We start from the raw sequence: 20,679 nt of genomic DNA, 5'->3' as shown, positions 1-20,679 counted from the left end.
AAATTGCATACTGTTTGTTTTTGCATAAAGATCCAGGTGAAAATGTACTTAGATCTTTAAATATTTCTCTCTCATTGTTCTTGTTTCTATCTATTTAAATATGATGTAAATGTTTCCTTGTATTGTCATTTAAACATTTTCTATGTTTTCTTTTAATATTTCAACATTTTAGTTAGCATATTCATTCAATTTAGGTCTGGATTGTCATGGTATTACGAGGCAATTATGTAGGTTCTCTATGTTTTTTTTTATATCAAAACCCTGTGAATTTAAAACTACTTTGACCTAAGCAGCGGAAACAACGGGGGTAAATTAGTTTAAATAAAGCCAAAATAGCCAAAGTAGAAAGAATGTTTTTGTTATTTGCTTTTTCATAGTAAGTTAGTCGACTAAAACCGACTAAAACTATCACATATCGCAATGACTAAAATGTAACTAAGACTATTAACAGTTTTCTTCCTGAAGACTAAGACTAAATCTAAGATGCCTGTCAAACAAAACACTGATCAGGATGGATTTTGTGACACCAGGAAACATTGTCACAGCTGGAAACCTATAAGAGAATTATTTAGGCATCATCTGGTAATTCTGTAAGAGCAGCAGAAATCAACAGCTCAGCCAAGAGAATTTGCCAGCAGAAAAGCTACCAGTCATCCACTTCTCAGCTCTGGAAAAAATGGCTAAAAGAAACACTCCACATAGCCCCGAACAACTATTCCTTTTAAAAAGGGTCTTGACAGTTCAACAAAAGTATCGACCTGGGTGGTCTGAATTGTAAAACAACTGACAAAGCCTATCTTTAAGAAAATATCACTTCAGTATGCATTGAGATGTAATTATTTAACACTGTTTTTCAAACAAAACTCATATCCGACCCTTGTTCCCCTTTTCGCTGTCCTGCATGGCAAATTTGCAGAGGTTAGACTGGTATCCTCGGTGCAAGCAGGGGAGTGAGTCTGCCCTTTGGACTCACCTGTCAAACTCAAAAAAGAAAAGGAACAAGGGGAAAATTCTGTCAATCACACACAGGGTTCGAAGAAAAGCAGACCGACTAAAAAAACAAGGCAGATTTCTGCTTGATTTGTAGGCAGACTTTGTTAGCCTCTCTGAAACAACCAGGGATTTTTTTTTCTGTTCTCTCCTTTATATTTTGTTAACAGAGGTGTCATTAAATATGGTTGGGCTGGTGCTGCGTGTGGGTAGAATGATGAACAGAAGCATAAACATGCATGGCCCCGGTGCTATAGCTTTCTTTAAGGTTGCAAGGGGGAGTGAGAATAGATGTACAGACACGTATTTATAATAAAAAAATCTACAATAGCCACTAAAAGTCTGCCTTTTTATTCATTTATTTTTAGCCAAGTGAACACATATGTTGAATATATCTTTGTTATACGATTGTGCTCAAATGGGTTTCTCATAACCTCTTTTATTTAATCAGACCTTCAACTCTGAATGGGTAGCAATGAAAGCAGGCAAAAATGTAACACAGTATTTGTGTGTTACAGTCAAGAGATAACAGCAGCTTAGTATGTGTTATCAGCCCTCCGTGTTTGCAAAGGGAGGAAGAACAAAGGAAAGAAAACATTCATAAAGAGAAACTGATAAGAAGCAAGAAAAGATATGGTTTTTTTTCTGCAGTGATAACAACAGGAGTGATTGCACACCTCATTATTTGGTATTTTGGTGTCGTTTTGTGTGCAGGCTGCTCAGATGCAGAGCTCCACAGTCTGGCTGCCAAACTGAAGGACTGGTTTGGAGTTCTCCACCTCGATGCCAACAGAGACCTCAAATCTCCTGACAGTTTTGACTCCACCGCCGGACGTGAGTGCTTTACATCTCCTTTGTCATGTTTTTTTCTCCCTTTCTGTATCTCTGTCAGGCTTCTTCAGCATGCAAGAGATGATGCTGATGTCGACGCTGACCCTGCTGTGTCCCCTGTTATGTCAACATGTTTCAACACATCTCAGCTGTCAATGTCAACACTTGTATACACTCTGATCTCACTATGCTGCTGTAAAGTGATTAGAAATGACCCAGAAAGTTCTATTTATAGCTCTTTTTTTCCCCCCTCGTTTAGATTTTGACACCAGCATCCTGCCTATTTGTAAGGACTCACTGGGCTGGATGTTCAATAAGCTTGATATGAACTTCGACCTGCTGCTGGACCAATCAGAGCTAAATGCCATTTATTTAGACAAGTATGAGCTGTGTATGAAGCCTCTCTTCAACTCCTGCGACTCCTTTAAGGATGGGAAGCTATCCAACAATGAGTGGTGCTACTGTTTCCAGAAGCCTGAAGGTAAAGATGGGGAAGAATGGATGGAGGGGGTTAACACTGAGACTGCTAAAAGTAAAGGTACAAACTGAAATCGAGGGAGAAATTGAGATTTATATTTGAGTTTGTTGGTCTTTCCCTAATATTTATGTTTAAAAAACAAAGTCAAACTAAATTAATACCAGAAGATTTGAATCTTGATCAATTGCTTAACTCTGTAATTTATGTTTTTTGCTCTTTAAATGCCTATTGTTGTACACAGATGCAAATGATAAGAACATTTTTGGTGTTCTTGAACTTCCTATATACACTGCAAAAACGATCTAGAAATAAGTCAACATTTCTTGAATTAAGTGTATTTACCCTTAATTTTAGTAGGTAAATATGATGTTTTGCCAATTAAATTAGTATCTTTACACTTAAAATAAGATAATTAGATAACATGAACTTGAAATAAGACAATGCAATAGTTTTTTCTTATTTTAAATGTAATTTGTCTTGTTCCATTGGCAAAGTGTCTCACTTTCGCCCTCAATTGGAGAAAAAAAATGCACTTATTTTAAGAAAAAATTACTTACTTAGATTTCCATTTTTTGCAGTGTACAGTTTTGATCATTGTGGAGCTTTTTTATACAGGAGGTAATCAATATTGAACCACTACGATGTATGTTCATGCTTAAAACGGTCAATAAACTACTTTTTCATGTGTAACATAAAGCAAAGTCCAGTGTAACATCGCAATCAGCATTTTAAAAGAGAGTTACTCAAAGTGTTATATTAAGTTGACCATTCTGACTGAGACCAATCCCAATTTTCACAAATTAGACCCACTTATAAGTCAAAATAAACAAAAGCTCAATGTATTAAGTGTATTAAGCAAGTATATAGGATTGGAGTGGATTTAGTAAATTAAAGCAAACACTTAAAATGCCAGGCAGCAGCTTTGAGGGTGACACCAGAAAGAGGAGTTTTTTTGAGGAGGTGAGTCAAAGAGATAAAAGCAAATTTAAAAGACAAGGAGTGACAAGGAAAGCATTTTAAATCTGCTGATGCTGTTTCAGTTTTGTCAGAACTGATTTATTAAAGTAATCATTGTATCAACTTTCATTGCAGGACTTCCTTGTCAAACTGAAAAAAGCAGGATCCAGAATCAGAGTCGGAGAAAGAGCCTCATAGGTCAGTCTAAAAACAACGATGGCTGTCTTTCACCTTTTTATGTCCTTCATTAAAATACACCAGAAGTCCTGACATGTTGCTTTTAAATTTCTAAATGGGTAAAGTCAGGGATGGATTGTAAAAGCAAACTTATGGCACATCAGCAAACATTTAGTATAAATCCCTCCATTACCATTTGGCAGATTGTGTATTGTTTCTGCTCACTGCAAAGTGACTTGAAAAATAAGACGCGACTGGGTCAAATGAAGGTGACAGAAGATGTGTGTGTGTGAGTGAGTGGAGATGCTTGTTTGAGTCTGTGTTATTGAGGGTGACTGCCTCCACTTAAGCAGGATGTATGGTTGTTGTCCTGCAACCTTCACAGGAGTAATTGATTGTTAAGCTCCCCTTGTGAATACACAAGAACTTTAGTTCCTACTTCCGGATGCAAACACATAGCCTCTCTTGAGCAGCAATCGGATTATGTCCTCCACTCTTACAAACTTAATGTTCTAAAGCTTTTCTTTCTTCCTTGCCTTAACTTCGCTTTATTTGATATTTTTCCCCTCCCTCTATTTTTCTTCTCAAATGTTGTTAGGCTCCTATATTCCTCGTTGCACCGAGGAGGGCTACTACAAACCTACTCAGTGTCACGGCAGCACCGGCCAGTGTTGGTGCGTGGACAAATATGGTAACGAGATCGCCGGATCCAGAAAACAAGGCAACCCCAACTGTGGTAAAGTTCTAAAAACTTTATAAGCATTGCCTTTGTGTTGGGTCTCAGATTTTGGTGGACACTGAACAACTTGCCTCTTGCTCTTTTGTCTATAATATTTTGCTACTTTAAACTTTACCAAATAGCCTATCAGTTATCAAACAGACCTAATGCTGCCTTTCAGTGGAGACAACTTGACTACATAAAAGCAATAGTTGATCTATGTATCTAAGTATTAGTTTTGTCCTGTTAGTATTTAGCACCAAGATAAGAGGAAGTGAAGGTCTTTACTTTATTTGCTACTGGGCTGTTGCACATCTTACTAAACCATCTGGATCTCTGAAAGTGTCAGTTAAGACTTTCTGTTCCTCAGCTTGACTAAAGTGGAAATTTAGGCACAAGCAGCTGTTCGATCAGGAATGTCGCTCTGAGGCTGGCAGGTGGTACTGCTGTCTTCTGCTAATGGCCTAGGGATGAGCTCATGGTGAAATCAGGTTGCTATTATTAGAGGGAAATAAACCCAGTTACGACTTAAGGGTTGAACCGACAGAACCTGTAGAGATTTTTTATTTTTTTTTAACAAAGATGGGTTTACCTTCTACAATTGACACCATCATTAGTTAATTTGTAAATTATCTCAATACGTTTTTTTTCTTGTCATATTTATGAGACCTAAATATTTATAGGACCTGAACCAAGGCAGACAGTAATTCAGATTAAGAACTTATTAGATCATTAGCTCTGTTGGAACAATGGGTCTCATGCAACAACATTTCCATTTTCTCTTCATATATTTCTCCTAATTTTTCCTCCTACCGTGGGCTGTTATGAACGCACCACATCAGATTCAAAAACATTCTTAGCTTCAGTAAATGTGAAGTCTGAGAACATTTTGGATCTTAATGATAAACATAAATAAGAGATCTTCCCGAGAAATGTAAATCTGCATAGTTACCACCCAAATAATACTATATAAGGGTACGACTTCCCACCAGATGGTACTCATTCTCATAAATGGCTTTAAAGACAAAGAAGAAAGACTTTTTAAGTTTGGAGAACGAGGCTCCGCTAACTGAGAGCTGAGCGGCAGAATTAAAGGACCAGCGAAAGCCAAGCAGTGAAAAAAATCACTGGAGCTGTGTATGCCGTGGGTGAACTGTTAAAGAGGTCAAATGAAAATAAAAAAATAATAATAAAAAGAAAAATCATTTGATCTGAAAATGGTGCCAAAAAAACATGTCTAGCAAAAGCTAGTTAATTTTAATCTACTAGGGCGTCAAGAGGTGCAACATATGATGTAAATGCATAATATGAGTCCATCAACCAACACGTCATTCTGCTAAATCTCCTTTTAATACACACACACATCGGCACTGTACATCTCTAGACCATGTCTACCATCCCTCAATATCCGTAGCACTCTCCATGCCTGTCATGCATAAACATACAATTGTTAACAGTGAAACTCTAATTTGACGAATGCAGACAGATCCAAACACAAATATTCCCCATTTTATATAATAACAAAGCCAAGGAGCTGCCATGGAGTGGAAAGAACGCCGTTAAAACAGGTTCAAGCAGCAACATGTTGCTAAAACCTTTTTCTGAACTTTCTTTCTAGCTTCTATTAATGATATTTCAATAGTAGCTTGATCCCACATAGAGCTCACTGACTGTTCTTTCTTTTAATGAATTACAGCAAATTAAATAGACATGCCAGCTACAGGTATAGTGACAAATATTTCTGTCTTTAGCAAATAAAAAATATACTTTGTATTCACAGAGTTGCATAATATATAATTGCTTCTTAGTGACAACAGATGCAGTCATTTAGTGAAAAACTGTGTTTGGACAACAGCTGACTGATTGTGTAAGACTCTTATGTTAAGTCTGAAGCGGTCATTAGAAATAGGAGAAAAATTGTGAATGCATCATTTTCTCCTAAATGACTCGCATTAATGATTTAGGAACAAATTGGTTCAAGCAAACACCCCTTGCATGTGACCCATTGTATGCTGTCTTGGAAAAGCCTTTACATAGGTTTATAGTTTAAAAAAAGAAATTCACATTAATCTTTACCTATTATATTGTAGACATTAGACAGTACATTTTTATAATAAAGTCAAAACAAAAATATATAGAAACATAGAGATCAATTTATAAGGTTATTTTTTTGCTTCTTTGTTCAGTTAGTCTTTCAGTCTGGGTTTAGTTTTTATCTATATCTAGCTGTTGATTATTATGTAAGAAACCTGGGCTCTCTAGAGCCTCTCTGACAGTTTCTTCTATGTTCCATTTTATATACTTTTTAAATCATGTCTTCTTTCATCTACCAAGTCAAATAGAAATTTCTGTCACTCACAGGATGTTTAAGAAGGAAGTCCTAGAAATGTGGTTTTGGAACAGAAACTGAGTCACACTTTGTGAAGGAGAGCGATCAGACAAAAATATAAAAGGAAAGTGCTTGTAAAACCCTAGCTGGCATGCCAGCAGCTTAAATTCAAAGATTTTGTTCAGAACATGCACTTTGCTGTAAATCAATTGCATAGAGATTTCACAGTGGCAAAAACACAACAATAATTAGCTAAAAAAAAATCCAGGCAGACACAGTGATAACCAATCAAGCGTCCGACTCAGAAGGACACATCACTGCTCAGTCGAATGCCAGCCCAGTCTAAATGGGCCAGTAATTGTTGCTTCCAATATTGATAAGGTGTTTATCCAGTCATCAAACACACACAGATGCACACATGGACAAACACAGAGAACAGCACTCTTTTTGTCTGGGTTGTAACAAGCTCATCAGACTCAGTCTGAATGGCCTCAGGCTGCTGTAGCTTGGAATTCTCCCATTCCCATATGCATCCACTAAACCTCACAGCTCACAACTCATTTGGCTTAAATGCAAGAAATTATGGGGTGGAAACAATGGGAGGGTGTGTGTGTGTTTCTGAACATGCCAACCTGTGAGGTACCTATTTTTGGAACATCAGTGGGAAAACAAATAGTGCAATTCTCCTGTATCCAGTGGATTTTTTTATACTGTACAGTACAAGAATTAAAAAGCTTACTATTAAAAATATTATCATTTTTATGAGAAGTAAACCTGGAACATTGTTGAGCATGAATAATAATTGTACTTTATTGATCTCACATTGGAGAAATTTACCTCTGCATTTAACCCATCTTGTTGGGTAGCAATGGGCTGTTATTGTGTGGCACCCGGGGAGCAATGTAAGGGTTAAGGGTTTTGATCAGTTACCCAGAGTGCAGGCTGTGGGGATCGAACCAGGTACCTGAAACCTTCTCAGAGCACAATGGCACTGCTCTAACCACTAGGCCAACACTCCCCAGATAGAGCCTTGATGCATTTCTTGGGTCTTATTTTTGATTTTGATACAGATTATTGTCATTTCAGATACAAACTAAATGTATTTGCTGAAAGTTTTTGACATATCAAGATATGCTGTTATGATTTTGTACTTTTAGTTGACAGATAATGAGCAAAGATGTAGTGGAGGATGTTCTTTTTCCAGTGGATCATCAAAATAAGTGGTCCTCTTAATTGTCAATCATCCTGGTGATATGTTTACGTAAGGCTGTCCCGTCCTACGTGCTAGTTCCCATTTTTACTTACCTGTGATGAGTCTTTCATAGTGGAAAAAATGCAAATCTCCTTTTGGAAAGTAAGCTTGTATAAGTGATGCAAACAGGAACTCTTAAACAGAGCATGCACGAGGAGAAATGGACTTCTGCAAGCGAGTACAGGGTTGTGCATGTACATTTTTTTTATTTATTTTTTTGTTTAAGTGGAGGGGATAGGTCTTTTCACAAATTTGTGAAAATCCTCCAATATACATTTAAGTAAGCCCAGGTCATTTTTGAAGGTTACGAGAAAGTTTGTCATCTGTGGCTTTTTGAATCTTTAATGAATTAGCTCTAAACTTGTCCTTGTTTATTGTTAATCTGTTCACAGATGAGGACCCTGAGACTTCAGGGGATTTTGGTAGTGGTGGTGCTGTCATTCTCCTCGATGATCAGGAGGAGGAGCCATTACACAGTGAACGCAGCAGGCAGAAGAAAAGGCGGGGCAGGATCCAACCCCGCGGAACTATTGAGGACGACGAAGACGAGGATGAGGACAAGGATGATGAAACTGGCTATACCTGGTAGCTCCACTACGTCCTTTTACTTTACCATCAGCTGACCAGAAAACTCTGTCAACTCGGCACAGATCTGAAGCCATTCCAACTCCTCTTCCTTCAGTTACCTTGGCAGTGGTCCATCTATTGACTCTAAACCTGCTCTTGTAATTCCTGCAACTTATCCAACCCTTTTCTTCAGTGAACCTCATGCAAAGTTTTCTCTTCAAGTTCACTATTTTGTCAGATAAATAAAAGAGAACTCATAGAAACAAAACAAAACTCTCATGACATTGTAAGAACTATTCCAATCCCCCACCAAAAAAAAATAACCTTTCCAATTCCTACACCCTTAAAATATGGATAGTTTTGTTTTTTTTGTGGTTTTATTTTTCCTGTACTCACCCTCTTTCTCTCTCTTATCGTTGTGAGTATCAGTGTCTCTGGTCAGTCTGTAAGCCCAGATACATTAGCTGATATATTGGATGTAAATATGTTTCCTCCAGGACGGCTTGATTGTGGATTATTTTCCCTGTTGTTCGTTTGCAGCTTTTTTCTGTTCTGTGTTCCACCACTGGCCTCCCTCCAGTGTTTTCTGCAAATTGCTGCCACAGATTAAAGCTCTGAGATCCCCCACCACCAATTACGCCAATCTCCACCTCTCTCTCTCTGTGTTAATTACTGGAGGATTGTAAATTATTTTTTTTTTTTTTGTTGGTTTGTTTCTTTCTTTTCATTTGGTATTTGAATGTCTCCAGAAAGCCCAAGAAACACTGAGATTAATGATGTATTGTTGTTGTCGTTGCATGTTCCTCATCTTGTACCTGTAAAAGAGAGATTTACCTGGCCGGGTCCAGCTCTATGCATCTCAAACTGAAAGTGATACCTATTTTGGCTGCTACAATACTTCGTTGTTGCTATGTTGATGCTGTCTAGTGTCCTTTCGGTTCTTCTCCCAATCTCAGGAGGTAGTAATTTGTTTTGTAGACATCGCAGGCCTGGAGTTCAAATCTGTATGCCTTGGTCTACTGGTATTCTGCAAAGTGGTCTGTAGGGCTACTTAGGCCTTTTGACACTGCATGGACATTGGATGAGGTAGCTGCTCCTGAGCTGGGAGGACATATGAAATCCAGTGGAGATGAGAGTCTGCTCTGCCTCCAAACATTGGATATGTTCAGTGAATTTAAATCAAATGCGTGAACTTTTATTTATTTTCAAATTTCAGTAAAATGGCACCTTGGGTGTCTTTTGAACCTTGTGCTGATGTCCACTTGTCTCTTCTTTCCACATGTTGCCTCATATGTTACATCCCAAGTCATCAGAAGGTGGGGAATAAAGAAAAAAACATATCCCTTAGCTTACTTTGAAACCACAAAGACGTTCTTCTTTTTTTCCTTTTTTTTTTTATAATGCCTGAATTTCTGTGCAGTCTAACAATCAAAGCCTTCTATCAGCTCTGACCTTTTCTAGCCTTGAGAAAGCAGCATCCTCTTTTAGAGGCAAAGATAAATGGTGGAGGAATGAAATACTCATATCACGTGCCTCTTTTAGAGAGGAGAATGACAAAATTGGCAGCGACCAAAAGAAAACACGAAGGCTTAATGAGTGTTGTTGGCTAATGGGACAGCTGACCTCCCTGCGATGAAACAGCCGTGCTCAGCACTTTAGGGGGAAAAAAACACACATCATACATACACTAAGAGGCTAAAAGGACAACTGAACCTTTTCGGATGAAAAGCCTTAGTCAGCAGTCCTTTACAAACATTGTTGAAGTAAATAAGCAATTTGCCTTATATGGACATGTTAAGGGTATATCAACTCTGTTTCTCTCCGGACTTGATGAAAAAAATTTAATGATTTTCAATTTACTAACTTTAATTTTAATTTTTGGATTGGTGGGATCTATTTGTATTCTTTTAAGAAAACTTCCAACTCTCCACACTGTATGTTGATAAAGTTCATTTAAACAAAAATGATAATTTTTCACAGATTTTGAGTTGCTGCACGCTGAAAAAAATAATGCACTCGTTTTTTGCATTTACTTAATCATGTTTAGTTACTTTAACACAATTGTTTCATGTTAGCAGGGTAAGACATATACAATTGTGTGAAAGTAACTATATGTGATTAGATAAATGCCAAAAGCGGTTGCATTATACAGACTTCAGACATAGGCTCAGATTTAAAGTCCAGCTTCTTCCTCCTGAGGAAATACAAAGGAAGGCAGCTTTCAAAGCAGAAGCTATAGGAAAATTCTGAGCTGGTGTTCTTTGCTCTAGTGACTAACATTACAAAGACTGCTTTCTTTAGTTGTTTCCTTTAAAAAATGGTATTTATGTATCAGTAGTGCTCTAATTTCAATTCTCTTTGTCAGGAGGAAACTGGGTTTGACGTTTTAAGCCATTTTAAAAATGAATCAACAGATAGAAAACTAATCTATAACTCAGGATGCCAAAACTCTTAATTTTCCAACTTTCTAAAGTAATTATCTGTGCTGCACTGCTAATAGAAGCCTTTATGTTTTATTGTTTATTTATTTTGTCAACCTGATCTATGCTTTTGCTGGATTATAATTTGCTGTAATTCTTCAGAAAAAGCATTTTACTGCTTTTATAGTTATCAGCCGTGTATATCATATAATTAGTCTGATAGCTGCTTGTTAGAAACCTGAAGTCATATTGACCATTTGAATATAGGTTTTAAAAGTATAATATGACATTAAGATATTTTCAAATACTATTATCCACTTTTTTTGGATCAAATGGTGATCATCAGTTCCAGGGTGTTCAAATTCTTCCTGTTGTTCTCACTAATGCGTCAACACACTTTTTGTTTTCTCACGCTCTTATTACCGTTTCTATTTTCTCTCTCTGCTCTCTTTCTCACTTTCCTGGAGTGAGTTCCATCTTCATCACAGGAGGGGAATGTGTGGTTATGCTTTATCCTCGGGGCGCTCCATTGCTCTGTTTCATTTCTCTATTAGTTCCTTCGTTATTGTCCACAGACGGCCTACATGCTGGTTGGCTCCTTCAAACAATCCAAAAACCCATGGAGACAGTTGATGCCTGAGCAAAGCAATATTAGTTTTAATGGGAGTTGGTCTTCTTTTGTAATTTTATTTTTTGGTTATTATATTTTTCCTTCTTATTTTAGCAGATATACACTTTACAGGACCAATACAGTCCTTTTTTAGAAAATTTAATTTTTTGTTGTAGTGTTTGTAGCTCACAACTTTTTTTTTCTGTCCTATAATTTGGAAATGCGCAAAAAAAAATGCACTGAAAAGTTGCCTGCCAAGCAACCAAAAGCTACAACTAGATCTCTAATATGTTTTCCATGACCACAACAGAAAGCCAATGATGGTGAAGCCTTTGGCTTAAAAATGAGTCATCATATATGAGCTCATGCTTTGCTGAGCTCATATTCAATGACTCTGTTGGCTATTTATCCTGTAAAGAGGAAAAAAAAGTCAGGACATTATGTTTCTGGAAGGTGGTTGTGTGGGCTTTTAATGATGAACATTTAATGGGACTCACATGTCAGAGGCTGGTTATAAATACTACAAAGTTTATCTTCAGAATGTTCTTTTTCTTTTTTATTGCTCACAGCATCCTGAAACTCACTTTCTATCTCAAGTGGCACTTCTTGCTGATATTTGCATAGTGTTTGTGATGTTAAGAGGTTAATCTACTGGCCTTCAGTTTTAATGCTCACCTTACAGATTTTGAAGCAATAATAGGAGTAAAAAAGCCTTGATTAGTTCTCACAAGAGCTTCATGGTGGAACAGTGGGTAGCACAGTTGCCTTGCAGCAAGAAGGTTCTGGGTTCAATTCCCTGCCTGTGGTCTTTCTGCATGGAGTTGGAATTTTTCTCCTTGTACATGCGTGGGTTCTCTCTGGGTACTCCAGCTTCCTCCCACAGTCCAAAAACATGACTGTACAGTTAATTGGCTTCTCTACATTGTCCTTAGGTGTGAGTGTGTGCATAGTTGTGTGTCTTTATGTGTCTCTGTGTTGTCCTGCGACAGACTGGCGACCTGTCTACGTTTTACCCCGCCTCTCACCCACAGACTGCTGGAGATCGGCACAGGCCCCACCAAAACCCTGACAAGGACTAAGCGGGAGAAAATGGATGGATGGATGGTTCTCACAAAGTTAATTAAAATTTAGAATACAGCAAATGCATTTACAACAAAACCCTTTAGCATAAAGAATTAATTTTGCAGCTGCTTATCAATGATTGAGCTGTTTATGCTAATAGAAACCACATGAGACGCCTTAGAAACTTTACGATCCCTCGCCTCTGATGAGTGGTGGTCTCATTGTGTGATAAAGAATTTACTTTCTAAATAACCATACATTACATGTGACATATGGTCTTGTGAAAGGAGGTGTTTTTAATATGATCTCCCTTTTGTCTTTGAAAGTTTGGAATAGTTATGTTTGCAAGAACACAGTACTGTAAATACGATATTAGTCAATAGTGTATTGACATTCTAAAGCTTTTAATGTTATAAAAAGTCTTATAACGTTTGAAATAATAGCTTTTGGTGCATGCAGAGTTAGTGAGACAAATCAACCCTTTTCAATAAGTTCAGATTTTTCACTTTAATGCAAATATTTGAGTTTTACAAGAGGGACATAAATACAATTAACGCAACTGATCATTGGGTTAAATCTAAAATGTAAAACAATCTCACCCCATAAAGAAAAAAAATCATTGGTATGAATGAATATTGTCCATAACAATCTGCGGTGGTTATTTTAAATTCAGATAATGAAATATAATTACCTGTATGTTTGACTAAGACTGTATTATGATGTTTCAGTAATAACCTGTCTCCAGCAAAAAAGTGGTTGGAAACATCACATAGCAAGAAAAAATTTTTTTTATTGGAGTTACAAACTAGACCTGAGTGAAATCCAGGAGAAGCTGCAATTTTTCAGCTCAAGGCGATGTTTTGCATTTCCACCATGCAACCTTGTCACGTTCTCAGATTGCCACTTCACAAGGGAAATGTCCAAGTGGCTCACTTGTTGAGGTTCAAAGCACTGTTCTTTTTTTCTTTTTTTTTTTCTTGGTGGTTTTCATTCTAGCAGTGCGATCGCAGACCAATTTAGACCTGTGACCTCAGGGGAGCACAATTAACTACCCAGCAGGAGAAAAAAATAATCTGCATTTTCCAGAGCTTAAGGACCAGATTTGAGGATCAACACTTTAAAGCATGCCTACATAATTGGCAAAGACATTGTAATAAGTAGGGATCATCTGTACCTAATCTGTCACAGCCCAACACTTCCTGTCACTTGCTGTGTTTCATGCTCGGCTGCCAATGAACCAGCCAGCCTGTGGAGCCTTTGAGCAGATCAAGACCTCGTGGTGACTGCAAGCAAACCCTATGAATCCAGTAATTGTTTTTTGTTTTTTTCAATTTACAAATTACAAATCACATTACTTTAACTAAGCAACTCTATTTTGATGGATGTAATAGTATACAGATAAACCTAATGTTAAAATGAAATCAGATTAGTGCACAATAGGATAAACTGTGCTCAGTATAACTAAGGTTTCAGATTAGTTTCTGCTTTGCCTCATTATTATGTTTCAAAATGACGATGAACCTTATCCACCAGGGACTGTAGCCTACTACTGCTGTCAATGGGGAACAAATCCACACTTTTTCATACAAAACAGACATGTTTTAGGACAGTGGGACACCACTGCCCTCTACTGGGTTGTTTTCATTTCTGAGCACCCATACAGCATTAATCATTTCACCATGCTAAAGAAATAAATGAAGCTAAGCTCAGCCTATTTACAATATCTTTGGGGTATCTACACTCCTATCGAATCATACATGCTCTGCATTGATTCATAAATGGATTTTCTTTGTCAAATATTAATTTACAACTATGAAAAAAAGTGGGTAAGAATAACACACCAAATGCTTAAAGGGTTCTTGTGAATTCCTAGTTTGGGAAGGGAATCATTTGAGTGAAATAAAGAACATAAAGCTTTGGAGTATAGCTATTGATATAAGGCACTGGAAAAGAGTACATTGTGTGTACATTTTTGTTGTCTATTGGTTACTAGTTAAAAAACAATGGTGAGAACTTATTTTCTCAGGCAGCATTGCAGTGTTCATAAAAGCTCAGATCCTTTCAGGGGCTCCTCTCACCAACGGTTACTCTGAGCTGCATCATCTGCATCCAAGATGCGTGGAAGTCTGCCACTTGCTCCCCCCTCCAGGTAGCCAGTCCTAACCGTTTGTGCTTCCAGCAATCTCCCTCTGCTCTTGTTAAGATCTGGATTAGGGAGCAATCATTTCCCAGAAATTAGACAAACATAACCTGTTTTTAGCTGACAGCTGTAGTAGTTCCTCACCTGAGATGGCTATTAACATCTTGCGTCTGGCTCCGAAAGTAGATACCCCGACTTCTTTCAGGTCCTCATCAGACAGAGTGAGAAATGTTTGGTAGTCAATCTGTGGGAGTAACAGAAAGTTAGATCATGATGATCAATGGAGTTTAATAAAGGTTTTGGCAGGAGGTCAGATATGAATGTGAACATTCATGTTTGAATCTGCAGTGCTGCATGTGTTTAGGCTGATGAGCTGATTATGAAATGTAATTCTCATAACTCTGCATGTGCCTTACCTCCTGTTGTTCAAACAGATCAATGTATTTGATTAGCCCGAGTTGGCTGAGGAGCTCAGGCAGGTCTTCTGTCATGAGGGGTGATGAGCTCCGCTGACTGCAGGAAGACTCCCCCTTAGTGGAGAAGCAGCAACTGACAGAGTTTTCCACTAGACATCAAAGGGAGACTTTAAGTAATCATAAATCATTGAGCAGATTAAAGATCTAGAAAAACTGAACAAACTTTGAAAGGAGGTGTCACTTACATGACTTGTCGTTTCTGCCTCTGTTCAGCGAGGATGAAAATGCAGAGAAAGAAGCAGGAGGGGGTGTGGAGGAGAAGGGTGGAGATGAGGAGGAGGAGGAAGAAATGAGCTGAGATGTGGATCCACGTCTGTCCCTCCAGTTCTCAGAGTCGCTGCCAATGCAAACCTTCCCTGTCTGAGCCGCCCAACACTACATGTACAAAAACATCTGCATTAATGTCTCATTTGTGTTACTTCTGATTGTGTCTTCAAGTTACAATGTAATGGGTGTGAATTCTTACAAACAAGACAAACAGTAACTGTGTTTCTTTAGGAATATTTTAATTCCTTTGACCTTTCTTTTTTAGCTTCAGTGGTAATAAAAAAAAACTTTTCAATCATTTCTTTTTTTGTAATCTATTAGCTGTATAGGTTTGATTTCTCACCCAGGTCTAAATGCATAAATATACACGCCATAATGAGTAGGTTAAGGTTTTCTAAGAAAATTTGCACAAAATCAACATGGCTTTTTGCCTTCCCACATAATTTCCGACATAATTCTGTAATGCCTTTATTGACTTACAGAATGGTGCAAGGGAATCAAAGTTTTTTAAATGAGCTTGACCGTCTATCAGAAAGCGAGCTAACATTTGCAACCACAATATCATTGAAGGTTACAAAAAGCACATGATTAAGGTACAATTTGGAAAAGAAAACTACAACTATATAAATATTTGCTGCAACGTATACAGGATGTATGGAAGAGGGTTAAGGCCATTAAAAAATTACCACTCAATAATACAAAATGGCTATTGATTTCTGACTTTATTCTCAGAATTCATATTGACTGAAGTAATATTCATGGGCTTTGGCAATAGAGTCCTAAATAATTAAATATTTTATTCTGAGATTAAAGTCAGAATTCTAAGGATAAATTTACAATTCAATAGCCTTGAATTCTAGAAGGGCTGTTTGGTTTTTTTATTTTTTTAATGATCCTGATCCTCTTCCCAAAGAACTGAATGTGTCAATTAAGCCACGCATGATATGTCTCTCATCCCCATGATAAGTGTAAGTAAACTTCCGGCTTGTATTGTAGGTAGCATGTTTATTTTTACTATAAATACCTGCCAATAAAGCAGGTTGGAAAGAAAGCTGAGTAGGCCTTGTGAAATCGGATTCGATGTAATGGAGCGTCCAAGTTGGCAGCACTTCCTCACACAGAGAGATAAATGCTTCACACTGATACAAGGTGAGGGGAGCAAATGAGACTGAAAGTACAAAAATCTATCTAAAGCGTATGCAATAAAAACACAAAATCAGCATGTCCTCTACTAAAATGAACAACTGGATTGTCTCTATATATATATATATATATATATATATATATATATATATATATATATATATATATAGCTCACTATCAGGACAATCTGAAATACAAGAATGTATCATCATTGTATAGTCTTCTTTGGTAGGTATCTTTAAGAGTTTTATCACCAGAGATATTCGACTTTTCATGGTAAAACTAATGTTGGTGGTGGGCTTTCAGGTAAAACCTGCCAAAAAAATCCATTGGGGAAGTGACTTGGCTTTTCTTGTGGGCTTGTTGTTCTAACCAGAAAAGTCCAGAAAGTGCACTCTACATGCAACAGAGTTATGGCGATTTCATCATGAATTCACCTGCAGGCAGTTTGTAAATGTTGCTGCATGTGTAACTTTTATTCTATCATGTAAGAGACTATTGTAAACTGCTAATGTTGCTCAGGCTAAAGCCATTTGATTATACATAGACACTTCAAATTCTCTAGTATACCCTCACAAGAAAAAATGGGATATGGAAAAAAGTCCTCTTATCTCTGAAAAATGATTTAACACTAATCTAAAAACAATTTCATTGGGATTGTATATGTTAAATAACAGGTTAAGACTGTAAAGTTCAAATTGTGAAACGATGCTTTAACAGCACGGTAAATGGAATGCATCTCTATAGAGTTAATCTCTACACCATGTGTCATGGTTTTGGTTTTGTTTAAGTTTTCCTTTTAAGTTTTCATTGGTTTTGTTTTCCATTTTGTGTTATTCTAGTTGTTTTCGGTTGCATTTGAGTTCTTATATATTTATTTTTTGCCCTCTTTTGCCCTCTTTTGTCAGTCTCCTTCTCCTAGCTCCCTTCTAGAATCTTCTTTACACACCTGCTCCCAATCTGCTAATTAGCCTAGTATTTGTTCAGTCTCCCATTTATACTCCTCCTCTTTATTTACTGTTAGCTGGTTCTTTATCATTTCTTTGTCCTAATGTGTGTTTTCCCTGATGTCTTCTGGATTTTGGTTTTCTGTTTGTGGACCTTTGCATCAGTTGCCACCTTTTGCTTATTACTGTAAATCTACAAAAAACGATCTCAGCTTTTGTTTCTGCATTTGGGTCCTCTAGAAACCTCCACACAGCCTGACAACACTAAAGGTATTTCAATAATGTTATATGTTTAAGATTGAGTCTCTTTCCAAGACAAAATAATGGAACTAGGAGTTGCATTTTGATATACCGGTAATCAAAACTAAAGTTCGTCCAACCGTAGGTTTGGATTTGACTCTCTTTGAATTAATGTTGCACTAAAATAAAGGCACAGAGTTTTATTACGCCTTCATTTAATAAAGTTATCTTATATCTCTGTTTGCACCTGCTGTGGATTGATGTTGGCACTCAGGTAAGGTTTGTAGCATCGCCTGCTGATGCAGCGGAGCTCCTTGATAGCCTCTGCTGGCATAGACTTGGAAAATCCGAGGCCACTCCAAGTATCTGTCGGTGTCCGAACTTCTGTGACCACAGGCTTCTTCTGCATGGCTGTTCACCCAGTATAACGTAAAAGTCAAGTAAGAAAAAAATGAAGAACACTGAACCAAAGGTAAAACAGAGAAGACCATAAATATTTAAATCTATCACCTAAAAATTTTTTTTGCTGTTAAATAATGAAACACAAAAACGATGAATGATTTTCCTATCAGTGGGTGTCATAAACCACAACAGCTCTTCACACAAAGGAAAATATCAACATAATTATAATGGTTGGAACATTATTTGTATGTGTATCTGTGTGAGTAAATGCCCCATTCATACTCAAACATATGGATGCTCCTAATAACTATGAGGCAGATGGCCCATTCAACCTGCTAATTCATATTCCCATAAAATAACGCAGAGGGAATTTGGTACCATTTGGCAGCAGATCTCGGGATCTCTCATTCGGCATGAAGAATGAAGCATTGCATTTCTTAACTGATGTGTGCAGGTGTGTGTGCATAGTCAGGGGTGACTGGATCCATGTGTGTGGTGTCTGGGTCATGTATCTTGCTTTTGTGAATTAAGTGGGAGTGCCAATTCCTCTCCATTATAACTTTGGCACAGTGCAGCCTATAAACAGGTCCACTTTATCAGCCATGCTGGCAGTAAGCAACTCTGAAATTAGCTTTCCCTATGAAATAACTGCCTCTGTTTTGATTGGAGTGTTGCCTTCATTAAATGCTAAACTAAAGAAAGGTAATTTTTTCAGCTTAAGCATATATATATATACACAAGTTGTATATAATTTATATATATATTTATATCCATATCCATCTAAAGCAGGGGTCAGCCACCCAAACTGTTCAAAGAGCCATATTGAACCAAAAAAACAAAAAACTACGAAAAATGCCTTATGTCTGACTACTGCAGTGTCACAATGTTTTTTGATGATTCATTGCAAGACACTATGTCCTAGCTGTGTGGTATTTAAAAAAAAGATGTAAAGTACTGTATCTGGTTTGTCAATATTTTTACTGTACTTACTTATTCTCTAAAGCTCGTGAGATAAAGTATGATTGATTCAATGTTTGATTAAAATTTTAACATTCTTCATTTTGACGAAATTACAGTACGTCCAGTGAGTAAAGCAGCCAAAAATGTTGATTAAGTAAGAGTAGCACAGCTTCATGGATTAATGTTCAGCATTACTGTACTGATCATTAACTATCCCGTTGGATACCCAAAAATATCTTTAGCTGGTAAATGCACCTAACTAAAGTTTTACCAGCTTACGCTGACAAAAACTGTCTTCGGTGTGGAAGTTGTAACGGTGGGACAAAGGATTTAAAGTTGGGTATTTTCAGTATTATTGAGTTGTATTTTGAGTTTTTATTTTTTGTTATATTAAGCAAGTGTTATGCAACACTTTTGAAAATGTGAAATGTTGCTGACTGCCACAGTTATGGACTGTTTTTGCCTTTTTAGCTCTCGGATGTCATAAAGTTTGGTAGATTAGGGAAATGTCAGCTGAGGTTAGGGTCTGCATGTTTTTGAGGATTTAGCGGGAAAATTTTTCGCAATAAGTAATGCTAGCTTAGCTAACCATAATTATTGATAATATAAAATGATAATACATTCCCAAATGTTTAAAATGAGTAAAATCCATTTTTTACAGAGGTTCTTCTCTCACACATGGAGTATTGCCTGATTTGTTTGGTCAGATCTGTAAACAATGTTTTAATTCTATGCGGAAAAGGTAAAAAATGTTTTAGAGAAATCAAAACAAAATAATTAAACCTTGAAAAGCACTAACCTCTTGTTGCCAGCAGTTTCTTCTTTTCATAGTCAAAATTCTACAAAGAAAACAGCAAATAAATAAGATAAAAAATGCGTGAAATTGATTTTTTCCCCCTTGGCTTCTCTGGGATAGACAGCAGGAACCTAATTTACTGGAGAAATGAGCACTGTGTTGCTTCCTGCTGTTGTGACAGTAAACTTGTTAATCCTCCACAATGTAACATTTAGAGGAGAGATGACAAACAAGAGTGGAAGGAAGCAAACACAAAAATCAATCCTCAAATCAAATTCCAGGCTGATCAAGGATGGAAAAGCCAATACATGTCTTAACAGCCTGGATGAAATGTTTCTGCCATTTTCTGTTTATTTCGTCAACATCTGTTGGCATAAAAAGCCCTAATCTCTTTCATCCTTGGTACCACAGGGCTGAAATAAATTGATTGCTGGTCCACAGAGAATTAGGCCACTCATAACCAAGTTGCTGTGGAAAATAGGGTTCAGTTTCTGTTTTTCCTCACCTCAGCCTTTGATGAGTCAGCGTGAACATTTTGAGCCTGAGGAGCATCTCTCCTCAGGCTGTTCCTCCGTTCACTCAGCCCTCCCTCTGGGCCCAACAACCTGTCACATTCAGGACACACACACTTGGTGAGATGGGGGAAACATATGCAACATCTAGGCTTGCTTTTCTTACACAATGTATTGCCCAAGTTTTCCTGCCATTTGATAAACCAAAAATAAAATTAGACAATTGTGAAGCAAAAGGGAAATGACACATTGCTGGGTTTCAAAATTCTTTAGATAATTTTTTTTAGAAATTCATTCATTTTTTCAGGCTTTTACTCTGAAAGGCAAAGAAAGAAGTCAAATACAACTTTCCTTTAAAGGTAAAAACAGAAATATTTAAGTGAATGCCTAGGATCAACATTCAGC

At 37.2% G+C, this 20,679-nt stretch overlaps 2 protein-coding genes across 5 annotated transcripts in view; one reads left to right on the top strand and one right to left on the bottom strand.

The window, feature by feature from the left end:
* The window catches only part of spock1 (sparc/osteonectin, cwcv and kazal-like domains proteoglycan (testican) 1), a 169,267-nt gene extending 159,705 nt beyond the window's left edge, over positions 1-9,562 (top strand). For 2 of the 4 annotated variants that reach the window (XM_015380208.1, XM_015380209.1), the window contains exons 8-12: positions 1,705-1,824; positions 2,081-2,302; positions 3,392-3,454; positions 4,032-4,169; positions 8,125-9,561. In XM_015380208.1, the coding sequence (XP_015235694.1) occupies positions 1,705-1,824; positions 2,081-2,302; positions 3,392-3,454; positions 4,032-4,169; positions 8,125-8,321 (740 nt within the window). In that variant the 3' untranslated portion in view covers positions 8,322-9,561. Of the gene's footprint in view, positions 1-1,704; positions 1,825-2,080; positions 2,303-3,391; positions 3,455-4,031; positions 4,170-8,124 lie in introns of all 4 variants that reach the window. The other 2 variants (XM_015380210.1, XM_015380207.1) reach the window with 2 other exon arrangements.
* Positions 9,563-12,854: 3,292 nt separating this feature from the next.
* LOC107088198 (protein bicaudal C homolog 1-B-like) overlaps positions 12,855-20,679 on the bottom strand; it is a 16,762-nt gene continuing 8,937 nt past the window's right edge. Inside the window, exons 13-19 of the mRNA XM_015380219.1 lie at positions 20,268-20,367; positions 19,766-19,805; positions 17,852-18,015; positions 15,193-15,382; positions 14,948-15,096; positions 14,676-14,775; positions 12,855-14,596 (exon numbers count right to left, since the gene is read on the bottom strand). Of these exons, the coding sequence (XP_015235705.1) occupies positions 14,466-14,596; positions 14,676-14,775; positions 14,948-15,096; positions 15,193-15,382; positions 17,852-18,015; positions 19,766-19,805; positions 20,268-20,367 (874 nt within the window). The 3' untranslated portion in view covers positions 12,855-14,465. The remainder of the gene's footprint in view (positions 14,597-14,675; positions 14,776-14,947; positions 15,097-15,192; positions 15,383-17,851; positions 18,016-19,765; positions 19,806-20,267; positions 20,368-20,679) is intronic.

This window comes from Cyprinodon variegatus, unplaced genomic scaffold (assembly GCF_000732505.1).
Source record: "Cyprinodon variegatus isolate N-32 unplaced genomic scaffold, C_variegatus-1.0 Scaffold210, whole genome shotgun sequence".
In the NCBI taxonomy this organism is placed as follows: domain Eukaryota; kingdom Metazoa; phylum Chordata; class Actinopteri; order Cyprinodontiformes; family Cyprinodontidae; genus Cyprinodon; species Cyprinodon variegatus.
Note: the sequence above shows the minus strand (reverse complement) of the source record. Positions and strands in the feature narration are given on the sequence as shown.